This window comes from Juglans microcarpa x Juglans regia, chromosome 3D, assembly GCF_004785595.1.
Source record: "Juglans microcarpa x Juglans regia isolate MS1-56 chromosome 3D, Jm3101_v1.0, whole genome shotgun sequence".
NCBI classification, from domain to species: Eukaryota; Viridiplantae; Streptophyta; class Magnoliopsida; order Fagales; family Juglandaceae; genus Juglans; species Juglans microcarpa x Juglans regia.
In genome coordinates, this window is record NC_054598.1 from 9,146,166 (window position 1) to 9,158,140 (window position 11,975).

General features: G+C 35.4%; 2 protein-coding genes, 2 non-coding genes and 1 pseudogene across 6 annotated transcripts; 3 read left to right on the forward strand and 2 right to left on the reverse strand.

Moving 5' to 3' along the window:
• Positions 1 to 412: 412 nt before the first annotated feature.
• Positions 413 to 575, forward strand: LOC121256831. Its single transcript, XR_005939119.1, has one exon. It is a non-coding gene; the product is annotated as a U1 spliceosomal RNA (small nuclear RNA).
• A 259-nt stretch (positions 576 to 834) lies between these two features.
• LOC121254971 (AAA-ATPase At3g50940-like) lies at positions 835 to 2,622 on the reverse strand. Its single transcript, XM_041155230.1, has 2 exons — positions 1,549 to 2,622; positions 835 to 1,440 (listed from the first exon to the last, which is right to left on the reverse strand). Exons 1-2 carry the CDS (start codon positions 2,557 to 2,559, stop codon positions 961 to 963), a joined length of 1,491 nt encoding a protein of 496 aa, XP_041011164.1. The 5' UTR covers positions 2,560 to 2,622; the 3' UTR covers positions 835 to 960.
• A 1,406-nt stretch (positions 2,623 to 4,028) lies between these two features.
• Positions 4,029 to 4,190, forward strand: LOC121256818. The gene has a single exon (XR_005939108.1). It is a non-coding gene; the product is annotated as a U1 spliceosomal RNA (small nuclear RNA).
• A 1,103-nt stretch (positions 4,191 to 5,293) lies between these two features.
• On the forward strand, positions 5,294 to 8,297 carry LOC121256172 (OVARIAN TUMOR DOMAIN-containing deubiquitinating enzyme 4-like). Of its 3 annotated transcripts, none has more exons than XM_041156841.1 (7): positions 5,310 to 5,441; positions 5,680 to 5,745; positions 6,413 to 6,534; positions 6,904 to 6,944; positions 7,224 to 7,322; positions 7,525 to 7,688; positions 8,070 to 8,297. In XM_041156841.1, the coding sequence occupies exons 2-7, from the start codon at positions 5,730 to 5,732 to the stop codon at positions 8,099 to 8,101; spliced, it is 474 nt and encodes a 157-aa protein (XP_041012775.1). In that variant the 5' UTR covers positions 5,310 to 5,441; positions 5,680 to 5,729; the 3' UTR covers positions 8,102 to 8,297. The 3 variants fall into 3 exon arrangements, with proteins under 3 accessions (XP_041012774.1, XP_041012775.1, XP_041012776.1); XM_041156842.1 differs by having other exon boundaries at positions 5,396 to 5,530; XM_041156840.1 differs by lacking the exon at positions 5,680 to 5,745 and having other exon boundaries at positions 5,294 to 5,441.
• A 152-nt stretch (positions 8,298 to 8,449) lies between these two features.
• LOC121256171 lies at positions 8,450 to 10,677 on the reverse strand (annotated as a pseudogene).
• Between the last annotated feature and the right edge of the window lie 1,298 nt (positions 10,678 to 11,975).

Consider the following 11,975-nt stretch of genomic DNA (forward strand, 5'->3'; position numbering starts at 1 on the left):
AGTTTTTGGTGGGTCGATATTATTGTTTTTTTTTCTTCGCTGGTTGTTCAAAGATTCAACCGACCACCATTTGTATAACGGCGTACATTTGCGTTTGGATGTTGAACTGAGTTGAGTTGAGATGATAAAATATTGTTAGAATATTATTTTTTAATATTATTATTATTTTAGAATTTGAAAAAGTTAAATTGTTTATTATATTTTGTGTTAAAATTTTAAAAAATTATAATGATAAATTGAGATGAGTTTAACTTTCAAACGAAGCCTTACGTAGAATATAAGACACGTATTATCATGTCCTTCGACAACTGGTTATATGCATAAATTGCCGACTTAGTCCCACATCGAAATGGAGCAAGAAGGAATATGCCGAGACGCTATATTTATAGAACAACACGGCGCACATTGCAACATACTTACCTGGACGGGGTCGATGGGTGATCAAGAAGGCCCATGGCCTAGGTCAGTGACCTCCATTGCACTGTCGGAGGGGTGCTGCCCTAAGGTCTGCCCAAAGTGGCAGAGCCTACGTCATAATTTGTGATAGCGGGGGCCTGCGTTCGCGCGGCCCCTGTTGCATTTCTAGTTCAAAACTTATCTCTTGCTAGTGGACGCTTAGCCATTACGGAGTGTCAGATGTAGCCTTTTTTAAATTTGCAGGTATTCTGTTTGATAAAATGTCTTGGGACACATTGTTGATTGCTGGGTTCGGTCACGTCTAGAATATCAGTCTCTGAGACTGATGTTCATGGGCTACTAACGAAAATTTCAAGAATTATGGAGTGCTTGCTATGTGGATCAGTATGAGAGACATGTTCCATATGCAAAGACGGATTTATTTTATAAAAAGCATAGTATATCACTCATCATAAGGCAATCTGTAACAAAGACGAGTGAGAGACAGCTCAAATCGTACGAACAGTTTTCCGTATGTATATATATATTTATATAATATGCCTTTCATCGCTTGCCTTTACCTCTCCTCGCTTTCCTCGACTTCTTCTTACCTGCTTCCTCCATTTTCGGGCTTCGTTTGTCTTCTTCATTTACTGCTCCTCCTCCTTCGAATTTGGATTCTTCAACACATTTCATCTGCTGCTTCTGATGGAGGGATGCAACCAGTCCTGCAAGGGAAAGATCAGGGTCTTCATTCTTCATCAGCTCTTCTGCAACCTCTGCTGGGGTGACCTCCACCTCCTCTATTAGCCCTTGAATTTCATTGAAAAGGCAGTGACTTTGGATCCTGAGGTAGTTGGAAGCAAGGATCTCGAACCCGCATGGAGTGCAATAGGACATGTGGATGTGCATGTCCATGCGGCCTGGTCTCAACAATGCAGGGTCTAGTCTGTCTTTGTGGTTGGTTGTGAACACTATTATTCTCTCATCTCCACAGCTTGACCACAGTCCATCAATAAAATTTAGCAGCCCGGATAGTGTTAGCTGTCAATTAGAGTGAATAGTTCAATAAATTACTACCATGGTTGATCCTAGATGTTTTGCTGGGTATTTTGAAGTGATGAAAGAGGAGTTACAAATATATAAACTCACCTTGCTGTCGGTTTGATTGAATTCTCCATACTGTCGGTCCTGTAACTCAATGCTACAGTCAATATCCTCAATGACAAGAATAGATCGATTTGCAGTAGAGACTAAAAGTCTCCTGAGCTCTGAATTGCTACCTAGATTTGTAAGCTCCAAATCATAGATGTCAAATTTCAGGTAATTAGCCATGGCAGCTATCAAGCTTGACTTGCCTGTACCAGGAGGGCCATATAGCAGATACCCACGTTTCCATGCCTTTCCCACTCTCCTGTAGAATTCCTTCCTCTTCACAAACCTGTCCAAGTCATCCATTAGCTCCTTCTTCAGCTTTGGATCCATAGCCAGTGTGTCAAAAGTGGATGGGTGGTCAAGATTGACTGATCCCCATGGGCCCCCATCATATTCTCCATTGAAGCTTCCCAGTGAATAGAGTTTCACCACCTTGTTTTCTTCCTTTATATCTTTTGCTCTGTCCACTACATATGGCAGGTAAGTGCTGAGTGCCTTCTCCTTGTATTTCTTGGGGAAACTGAGATGAAGTGACCTGCGTTCAGACTTTTCTGTTGATTCGGTATAGCTTTCACAATCATAATAAGATTTCTGGGATTCAGTACAAACGAATTCCCATGTGAAATGGATTCCCTCGAATATGTCTTGAATCTGCTCTCCTCTGTTGAGGGTGATGGAGAGGCACTTCTCACGCGGGGCCTTAGAAACTTTCAGCTTTTCGATCGTGGGGGTGATTCTTGTGCTTAAATAGACTTCAGAATTCTGGTATACTTCATTTACGGAAAGCCCATTATATTCATCGATGATGAGAATCATTTGAGGAGAGAGAGTACCGAAAAGGCGTCCAAGCCTGGAGTAGAGTTTCTCTTGGAGTTGTTGGGGTATGAGTTGGCTGCTCATGGTCTTGACCTCGCCGATCATACTCCGGACCAGCATTGCGAATGCAGAGAAGGAGGCATATGTTGATAGAATAGATGTTGTTGAAGGCATGCTTGTTAGAAACGACATGGTGATGTAAAGATATGTTGGGAAACTGTTTGAATCAGGGAATGCTTTTTTTTTTGCTTGTGGACTTCCTCACTTGCTTGGTGAGTTAACAATTCTGGGTAGAGGGCTTTATAGAAAGAAAACAAGGGGATGAGCCTTCCATTTGAAGCTTCAAATGTTAGCATTTAGAAAGCTTACACCAAAATTTTCAAGCCAAGTCAAATACACGTGAGCTGAGATAGGCCCCGTTTTGGACAGTGAGATAATGAATTTAGTTGAAAATTGAAAGTTAAATAAAATATTATTTTTTTATATTATTATTGATTTAAGATTTAAAAAAGTTGAATTGTTTATTATATTTTGTATAAAAATTTAAAAAAATTGTAATGATGAGATGAGATGAAATGAAATTGTTTCTATATTGAAACTGATCATAATCCTTCTATTCTATCGTCTTCTTTTTATCTTTGGATGTGACCTTAAATAATTTAAAAACTATTTGTCATATTTTTTTTATTTACTAATTATTTAATTTCACAATAGAATGTTGATTGTCATTTTTTCATAAATAAAACAGCAATTATCATTTCATAATCCCTTAATTGATGTAGGACGAATTCATATTAACATAAAATAACGTGTAACTAACATAACTAACAGTAGCATCAGAGGCTAGTTACAATTGAAAAAAAATGAATATGTATCATTTTTCACAACACTTTATATAATAACATTTTAAAAGGAGGAGTATTTTTGCAAACTACCTTATAAAATTAATATCATTTTATAAAAATACTCTTATTTTACAACATATATTATAAAATATATTATATGAATATCTTTACTCAAAAAAAAAAAAAAAAAGAGAGAGAGAGAAAAACTTCCTTAGCAATTCTCGTAGACAACAAGCTAATTGACCTTTGACTTTGAGACCTGGGTACTTTACTTTCCTCCTCTCTGAAAAGGCAATGAAAAAAAAAAAGCTTAGCCAAAGAAGTCATTTATATAATAAGTAATAGCTTTGCTACTATCGTCTCACGCACCATATATTATATTTATTTTTATTTTATTTTATTTTATTTTGATTTTATTCTTGCTAAACTAACTAAGTTCTTCTATTCATGCTAACAAAAATAAAAAAAAATAAAAAATAAAAAAAATCATATATGGTGTGTGGTATTGAGATGATGAGTAGAATTTTTTAATAAAAACTACTCTCGCCTATAAAACTCATCGTTTTAATTTTATTTTTTATTTAATAATTAAGGAAATATTTTTTATTGAGTTTGTAATTTATTTTTTTCTGGCAAATGTTAAGGAGTTTAAAAAAATATTTAAAAAAAAAAAACAAAAAAAAAAGTTTTTTGGACGTTGGATGGCTCCTCCCGGTGGGAGTAGCACTGCCGATATAATTATCCCACATTAAAAAGGAGCAAGAAGGAGCACGCCAAGGCACTCATATATAAGGGAAAGCACGGGTCCTATAGAACATACTTACCTGGACGGGGTCAATGGGTGATCAAGAAGGCCCATGGCCTAGGTCAGTGACCTCCATTGCACTCTCGGAGGGTGCTGCCCTAAGGTCTGCCCAAAGTGGCAGAGCCTACGTCATAATTTGTGGTAGTGGGGGCCTGCGTTCGCGCGGCCCCCGTTCCAAATTCCATTCGCAAATTTTTCTTGTGGGTCTCTCTTTCCTTCGCAAGTGAGGTGCTTGATAAAATGCCATGCCGTCTGTGTGTTTAATTGAATGAGGTTTATCTACTATTATAACACGAGTTGATACCGATTATTTTTTTCCCTTTTCCGATGAGAAAGTTGGTCCCAAAAAAGAGAAGGGAAAGGATTAAGGAAGATTCGAACTGCAAGCTTCTGCGTCAAAAGACGCTTTTCAAATAATCGCATAAAACGTAAATGATCATAGTGCATGCTTTTCTTTCTATTAGCAAGGAAACTGGAAAAGTGCAATTGATAAGAATTCGTGAATTTAATGAACTATATTATTCGAACACTAAATGATCAGTTATATAACTTTTATTGGGCACATTGAATTGGATAAATTTAAAATAATTTAGACTTTTTGCTACACTAGTTGGCCAAATATAGAGAATCACAATTAATTCACCAAATATTAAAATATTAATTTCTCACTCCAAACAAATATTAAAATATTAATTTCTCATTCTAAGCAAAAATACTATTTGGTTTGTAATTAAGAAATTTAGATAGAATTTTAAATAAGTTTAATTAAATATTTTTTGTTATTAGCATTAAATGACTTTTGAAAATATAATTTTTTTAATATTAATTTAATTAAAATATAATTATTATTAACATTTAATTGGTAGATATACAAAATGTGATAAAAATAAATTAAATAAAAAAATAATTAAATTAATAATATTTTATTATTATATAGAAAGTGAATAGATAATTCAATGTGGGATTAAATTTAAATGAAATAGATAAATATAAAAAAATATGATATTTACTAAATTTTAAAAATGAATTTGATCAAGTCAACAAAGATGCTCTAAAAAGTAAAAAAAAAAGAAAAAGCATTTACGAACATATACAAAGATACATGAATCGTCGTGCAAAATCCAATATATAAATAATATTTTTTCGATGCATTTGAAAATAATTATTCCACCCAAAATGTCCAACCCAAGCTTCTCTGTCAAAAGAATGGAATTCGATTCTTCGATGGTAGCTTTAGGACCACAACCCAGAAAGCTATGGACGGGTGGCACTCCTATCACCCCTAGAATGACCCATCAGTCTCGCTCACAGCTAACTTTGCAGCTTCACATCATTTTACAAGGGCTCGTGCTTATTCTTCTGATTGGGCATGGTTTTCTCCTTATCATATGCCCGAAAGAAGCCGAAACCAGAAACTTCTCTCGGTAACGACCCGCCTGTATTTCTAATGATTTGTGTGTGTTGTCTGTTCCTGTTTCGTGTTCGTGATCTTATGTTAAAACCCTTCGCTTAGGTAAGAACGAAAAAGAAACAAAAGGAGTTTAAACTACTTGGTGGACAAGTAGTTTCTGTGCTTTTCTTCTTACGGTTGGCTTTGTTTTGATGCTTTCCGTGCAAGTTCAAGTTTTGTTATTTAGTTAATGATCTTTGTTTTCTGGTTAGGGAGTGTGATTTCTTTTTTTGACGTTTGAGAAGTTGTTGTGATCATTACCATGGATTATGGCCTAGGTTTGTCTCTCTCTCTCTCTCTCTCTCCGTGTTTTCAAAATTTTCCTTTCTTAATTTCAAGACTCTCAGCAAATGTGTTCGTAATTAATGATTCTCCTTTTAGTTCCGAATAGAATTATCTTTTTGCAACAATTCTGCAGTTCTTTAGAATTATAGGAAATAAATTTTTTTATTATTTCCTTTTGTTATGTACTTTTGGAGATTCATATTATTGGTACTTGGATATGATGCCTATAACTCGGTAGTCATACTACGTACTCTTTTTTTTATGAGCTGCCTCACCCATTTGCCATACTAATTTTTCTTATTTCATTTTATATTGAAACAAGTGAGCATTAATTAATTGTAACTTATAAAAAAAAAATTAATTGTAATCTTCATTGAGGTGCTAAGAACATGGTGAAAGTGTAAATCATGGAAAATGAATGCAATTGCATAGATTGGGTATGCAATTGCCAACTCAAAATAAGAAGACATGCGTTGTTAGCGTAGGATTTGAAAGGTGGCATCTCAATAAGAATCCTCCCTTTTGTTCATTTGCTAAACTTATCAATGGAATGAAATCAATTTGTTTGCACTGCGAACGTTGAATCAATGTTAGCTAGCTGTGAAATTTATTGCTTGATTTAAAGAATATATTAACATGTTATGTGTTTGATTGGTCAAGGCATACCTGGAGATGGAAGATGTTTGTTCCGGTCTGTAGTTCATGGTGCTTGCCTGAGATCAGGGAAGCCAACTTCAAATGATAGCCGTCAGAAAGAACTTGCAGATGAGCTCAGAGCTAAAGTACAAAATAAACTCAAGTTTTTCTTAATTTTACAAGGAGACTGATGCTTTATATTCATGTTTCGACTTTTACTGCTTTTGCTTCATTGTTGAACTGTTTAATATGGTGTCTGAGCAACATCTATTTCACATAAAAACTACTGTAAACTTGGTTGAATTGTTCCGATTACCAAGCATATCTTTTGGACAGAGACTGCTTGCAAACCGGCACGCCCAGTTTTGAAGAGAGCAGAAGCTAAAATTAGATTCCTTTTTTTTTTTTCTCTGCTTTTAGTACCTTTCTGTGTTTCCTGCCTAATCACTTTCTTCGGTGCTCATGCCCCCAAATCAAATTTTTATGTGACTCATAACATTAAATGGTTTGGACAGGTTGCAGATGAGTTCGTTAAGAGGAGAGCAGAAACCGAATGGTAAGTTTTCTTGAGAACACTTGGTGCCTGGTGGGATTACACTGTTGCTTCATTTTCAATTGGCCCCAAAATACAGTAGGGAGATTTGACTGTTGGAGGCGGTTTAAGTGGACAGCCCTTTTGTTTTAAGAAGAGGACTCCCATGTTTATACCATACTATTATAATTGGAGACTTTTACATCATGGAATCCACCAAACCTGATGATTTACTTCCTGTTGTAGCAATTGAAATAAACTTCAACCCTCATGCAAGTTTTCAAGTCTTCAATTCACTGGCAGGTTTCTTGAAGGTGATTTTGACAACTATGTTGGAGAGATGCGACAGCCTCACATTTGGGGAGGAGAGCCTGAGTTGCTGATGGCCTCCCATGTCCTACAGTAAGTCCTTTTTTCTTATCTCTAAAACTCTTCCTCAATTATATAGTTCGCTCATGCTTGCTTGCTACTTACTAAAATTCCAATAACTAGAGTGTGGCCAGGGGTGTTCTCATAGAGGCCGGTAGAAAATGATCTGTACCAGATTGCCCAGTGTTTATGGGTTTTTGGCATTGCATTATCTTATAAAATTTTACATTTGTAGGATGCCAATCACTGTTTACATGAAGGACAAGAAATCTGGTATCCTCAAAATCATAGCTGAGTATGGTCAGGAGTATGGCAAGGATAACCCTATCCGTGTTCTTTATCATGGATATGGACACTATGATGCATTGCGCACCCGATTGGTGGCGCAGAATCCAAGTGGTGAGATCTCTTGCCTTCATGTTAATTATTTTTCACAGCTTAACTGCATGCATTGGAAATATTTACATGATTCCAGTTTTGTGGTTTCTTTCTAGCCTGCAGATATGAATTATTTTTAAAGCTAGTTTGAGATCACTGTTAAAGTTGCCTCAATAACATGGATATTATATTGTTTTTTATGCTCATAGATTGTCTTGTATCTGTCGTTCATCTCTACTCCATTTCACCAGGTTGATTAATGTATACATGTCTCATATATAGGGTCTTTTACAGGGGTGTTTATGATTTAATTTACGCAACACTTTATTACAAGTACAGATAGAGCATATTGATTAAATAGTAGTGATGAATCTCATGAGTTTTCTTGTGGGGTATTGGCAGGTACAAGAAAAAATAAAGTGATATGGAAGTAGAATATGGGATCATCTTAGGAATCTTGAAGTGTTGTACCCTGTGGTGCCTGCAAAATGCTAAAAGAGAACGGTTCTCTATTTGATGTTGGAAACAGTGTCATTCTTAATGGATTTAAAATCATCTCCAATAAAACTCTGAACTTTGTTCTGCAAATTAAATTGCAAACATGCCATTTCCAGGTGTGGATAACGAATTGGTCAAGGCCACCAGTGCATTCTATTTTTTTTTTTTTGTTCAATTTGGTAGGGAACATGAAATTCTGTTGAATTGGAGGACGGTCTATTATATATGATCACAGTAACAATGACCTAATTAGGATGGTTTTCAAGATATGATCCTTCAAAGTCTTAATAATTCACTGGATAAAGCATAAATCATTTAACAAATGGAACATCATCGCACCAACTAGGAGAAAAAGCAATACAAAATTCAATCACTTTGGAATGTTGTACTTTGTACAGAAAAATAATTACTAGGATAAGGGCCAGATTAATAAGAGAGAATGGTAAACAAAGTCTGTGTAAAGGTGAAAATAAGTATGAAAATTGCAGCTATGAATGAAGAAATCGACCATGGATTCCTGAAATAATCACGCATCAAGGTTGCTCTCCATCTAGGCCATTGAGATCTATAATACTCGTTAATATTACGAGCTATCCCACCATAATAGAATTCGGAGATGAGTGTGTCATTGTACAGCCTGTTGAAGAGAAGGGAAATGTCTTCTGTGCTCAAGGCATGCACAACAATATCTTCATCACAGAGCAAGTCCGCATCCTTGCTGGTGTTGATGAGGCAGTCCAAGAATACTGCATAAGACGTGAATTGATCCATGCAATGGCGGTCACACTGCTCATATGCTATAAGATTTCTGAACAAAGATTCCGAATTCCCCGGATTTTAATGGGAGGGATTTCAAATGATCCCCTACTGAACTTGATGTTCAAGATGTCATCAGGAGTTCCCTTCTTGAATTTGACTCCAGCCTGCAAGAGATCCATCACTGGAGGAAACAGCTCCAAGTTTGTGTTTTGAGGAATTCTACCCCCGGATGAGGAAAGCAAGCAACTGTGCAGCAAGTCAAGAATATGCTTGACTTCGCGGCCATTTAATCTGTATTCGGCTGGCACTGTCATCAGCATCATCATCTCGAAGAACTTGAGAACAAGTTTGACTAGAAAATCGGGTTCCTGTTCGCTGGTAGATGCTGTTAGCTCAGATAAACGATGGAGAACAAACCAGGGAATTTGGTTCTCCATCAAAATCAAGTCATGATAAAGGTTTTCAAACATCCAGGACGTGTTAAATATAGGATCATCTCTGTGTCTTGGGGCTATGTATGCATCTTTCCGAAAGAGCTCAAGGAGAAAGCAGCCATCAACAACTAAAATCCCAATGAACTTTTCTTCGTTGAGCTTGAATGGATTTGCATAACAATCACGTGCACGCCTCTGCAACTCTCTGATGCTCTCAACAATGTGCTCCAAAGCTTCATCTGGAGGCAGTGGAAACCTTTTGAGGAGGGAACCCAGATACCACATTTTTATTTTCTCCATGGGACCTAGTCTTTTAGTGCCACGGTGATAGGGACCGATTGAGACTATGTTAGGATCATAAACATTCTCATTACGCCGACGAAGTTTCTGAGGGACTCTGAAAATGCTGCTCACTAGCAAGGTAGGTGAGTTATCTCGCAGCTTTTCACTGATGGATGAGGCTAACATTCTATTCAAGTCAGACATTTCAATTGAAACCTGCGCAGTTCTATCTGTCTCTCCCATCATATTCTCTCAAACAACTTTCCAAGCCCACCAAAAGCTATCAGGAGAGCAAGAAAGCAAATTACAAATAAAAATCAATAATCTTGTCCAGTTATATGCTAGCAGAAAACCACAATATTTAATTCAAAAGGATCACATGAAACCATGTCAGTTTGTGAGATTATTTTTGTGTAATCTCTTTGGCTATACCAGCCCTCAAGAAATCACTGACAGAATCTGGCAAAAGCTTGCCACCCAGTGATTGCATCACAAACTTGCCTCCTCAAAGAGAAGAGTGAGGAGAAAAGGAGATCAGGTGAAGTTCATTTATCAAAGAAAAAAGGAAATTGCATATCACCATTTCATTCCAACCAGAGCAAAGCTAAGAAATAATTGAAAGAAAAGATGGGCACTGAGTGGAAGAAAGAAATAATTTCTAACAGATTAAATACATGAGGTGCTGCCATTGAAGGTTTCAGGAAAAGATGACTTTGGTTGCTTAAAACGAGAAAATAAAGAATATATAGATATTAGATAAAAATAAAATTTGAGTAAGATGTTATAAAGAGCCTAGCAACCTCGATCATCAATTGTGCATGCAGCAGCTAGCTGAAAGAATCTCCCTTGCTGTAAGTGCAAATTATCAACGACTGATCATGCAACTCCAGATTTTGGCAGCCTGCATTATTAAATTAAGCCGTACGTATGTGATCAAGGATAGGAGCGCATACTGCAATAATATATTGTAGGTCAAAACTCATGATATTACGTCTAACTTCTCTCTTGTCTTTATATAGACTTATGTTTCTCTCTCTTTCTCTCTTTTTTTTTTGAAATATTATATAAACTTAAGTTGTGTCACGAGAATTGCTTCAAGTTGCGTAACTAAACAACTTTTTTTTATAGATAATATTTACGCCCCGACCAATTCTCATCAACTGGTATATATCTTCTTGATCGATTATTTCAAAGAGTAATATTAGATACAGTTTAGAGTATGCATGTGACACATTCCCTTTTTAAAAAAACATCGTTTATCATTAAAAAATTAATTTTTTCATATGATTCCTAGATTTATCTACATTTTTTAAAAAGATGCACTTAACTTACACATTACAGAACCGCATAAACTATTTTCTTGATGCAAATAAGTTTTGAGGATGTAATGCAGTCTAAAAAATATATCTAATAAAATAAAATAAAATAACCTAAAGAATGACAGTTCTAACAAATGATTAACTAGCTTGATTGTTCTTAATTACCACTATTTTTATAGAATTAATACAAAGTTCTGAAATAAAATGAAATTCGGATAGTGTGTATAGACTTTATAGCAAAGGCAAATTAGGTATGTTTGCACTCAAAATGAGCAAGGTTAGACAGTTTATTACCGTTAAGAAATTTAATGGCAGTTAATGATTATTGGATAGCTTTTGATTGCCTGAAAAGCAGTTAATGAGAGTAAGTTAAGGCTCATGAGTATTGATTACTCATTTGTAACACTTATTTAATTTGACCGTTCATGATGAATCTCAACCACATAATCTTTGACTAAGTTATCCCCATTCCGAGCTTTGATGCCCAGTGCCGTGGGTGCCATATTCAAGGCATCCCGACTCTATAGACGTAGAAAATTATTAGACCTACACAAATTTATAAATTGACTACTCAATATGATAAGTTTAAATTATTTTAAAAAAATCAATTTTATAATCTGATATATCACATCAAGTCATATATATTTATAAGTTTACTTTCGTAAGAATTATGAGTAGGCTAAGTAGTTCTCATAAACATGCGCACATTTGCATGTACATATACACCAAAATATAAACCTAAAGACTAACTTTAGAACATGCAATAGTATATAGAGTAAAAATATTAACAAATCTAAGGATAGTCTTGAAACCATCTCAATTTATTTCATCTTATCTCATCTAATCGTTACAATTTTTTCAAATTTTCATATAAAATATAATAAACAATTTAACTTTGTCTAAATTCTAAAACAAAAATAATATTATAGTAATATTTTATTTAAATTTAAATTCTGATCCCATCTCATTTTATCACTGTACAAACCTCACTTGAGTTGTCGAGCGTAACTTCTTCC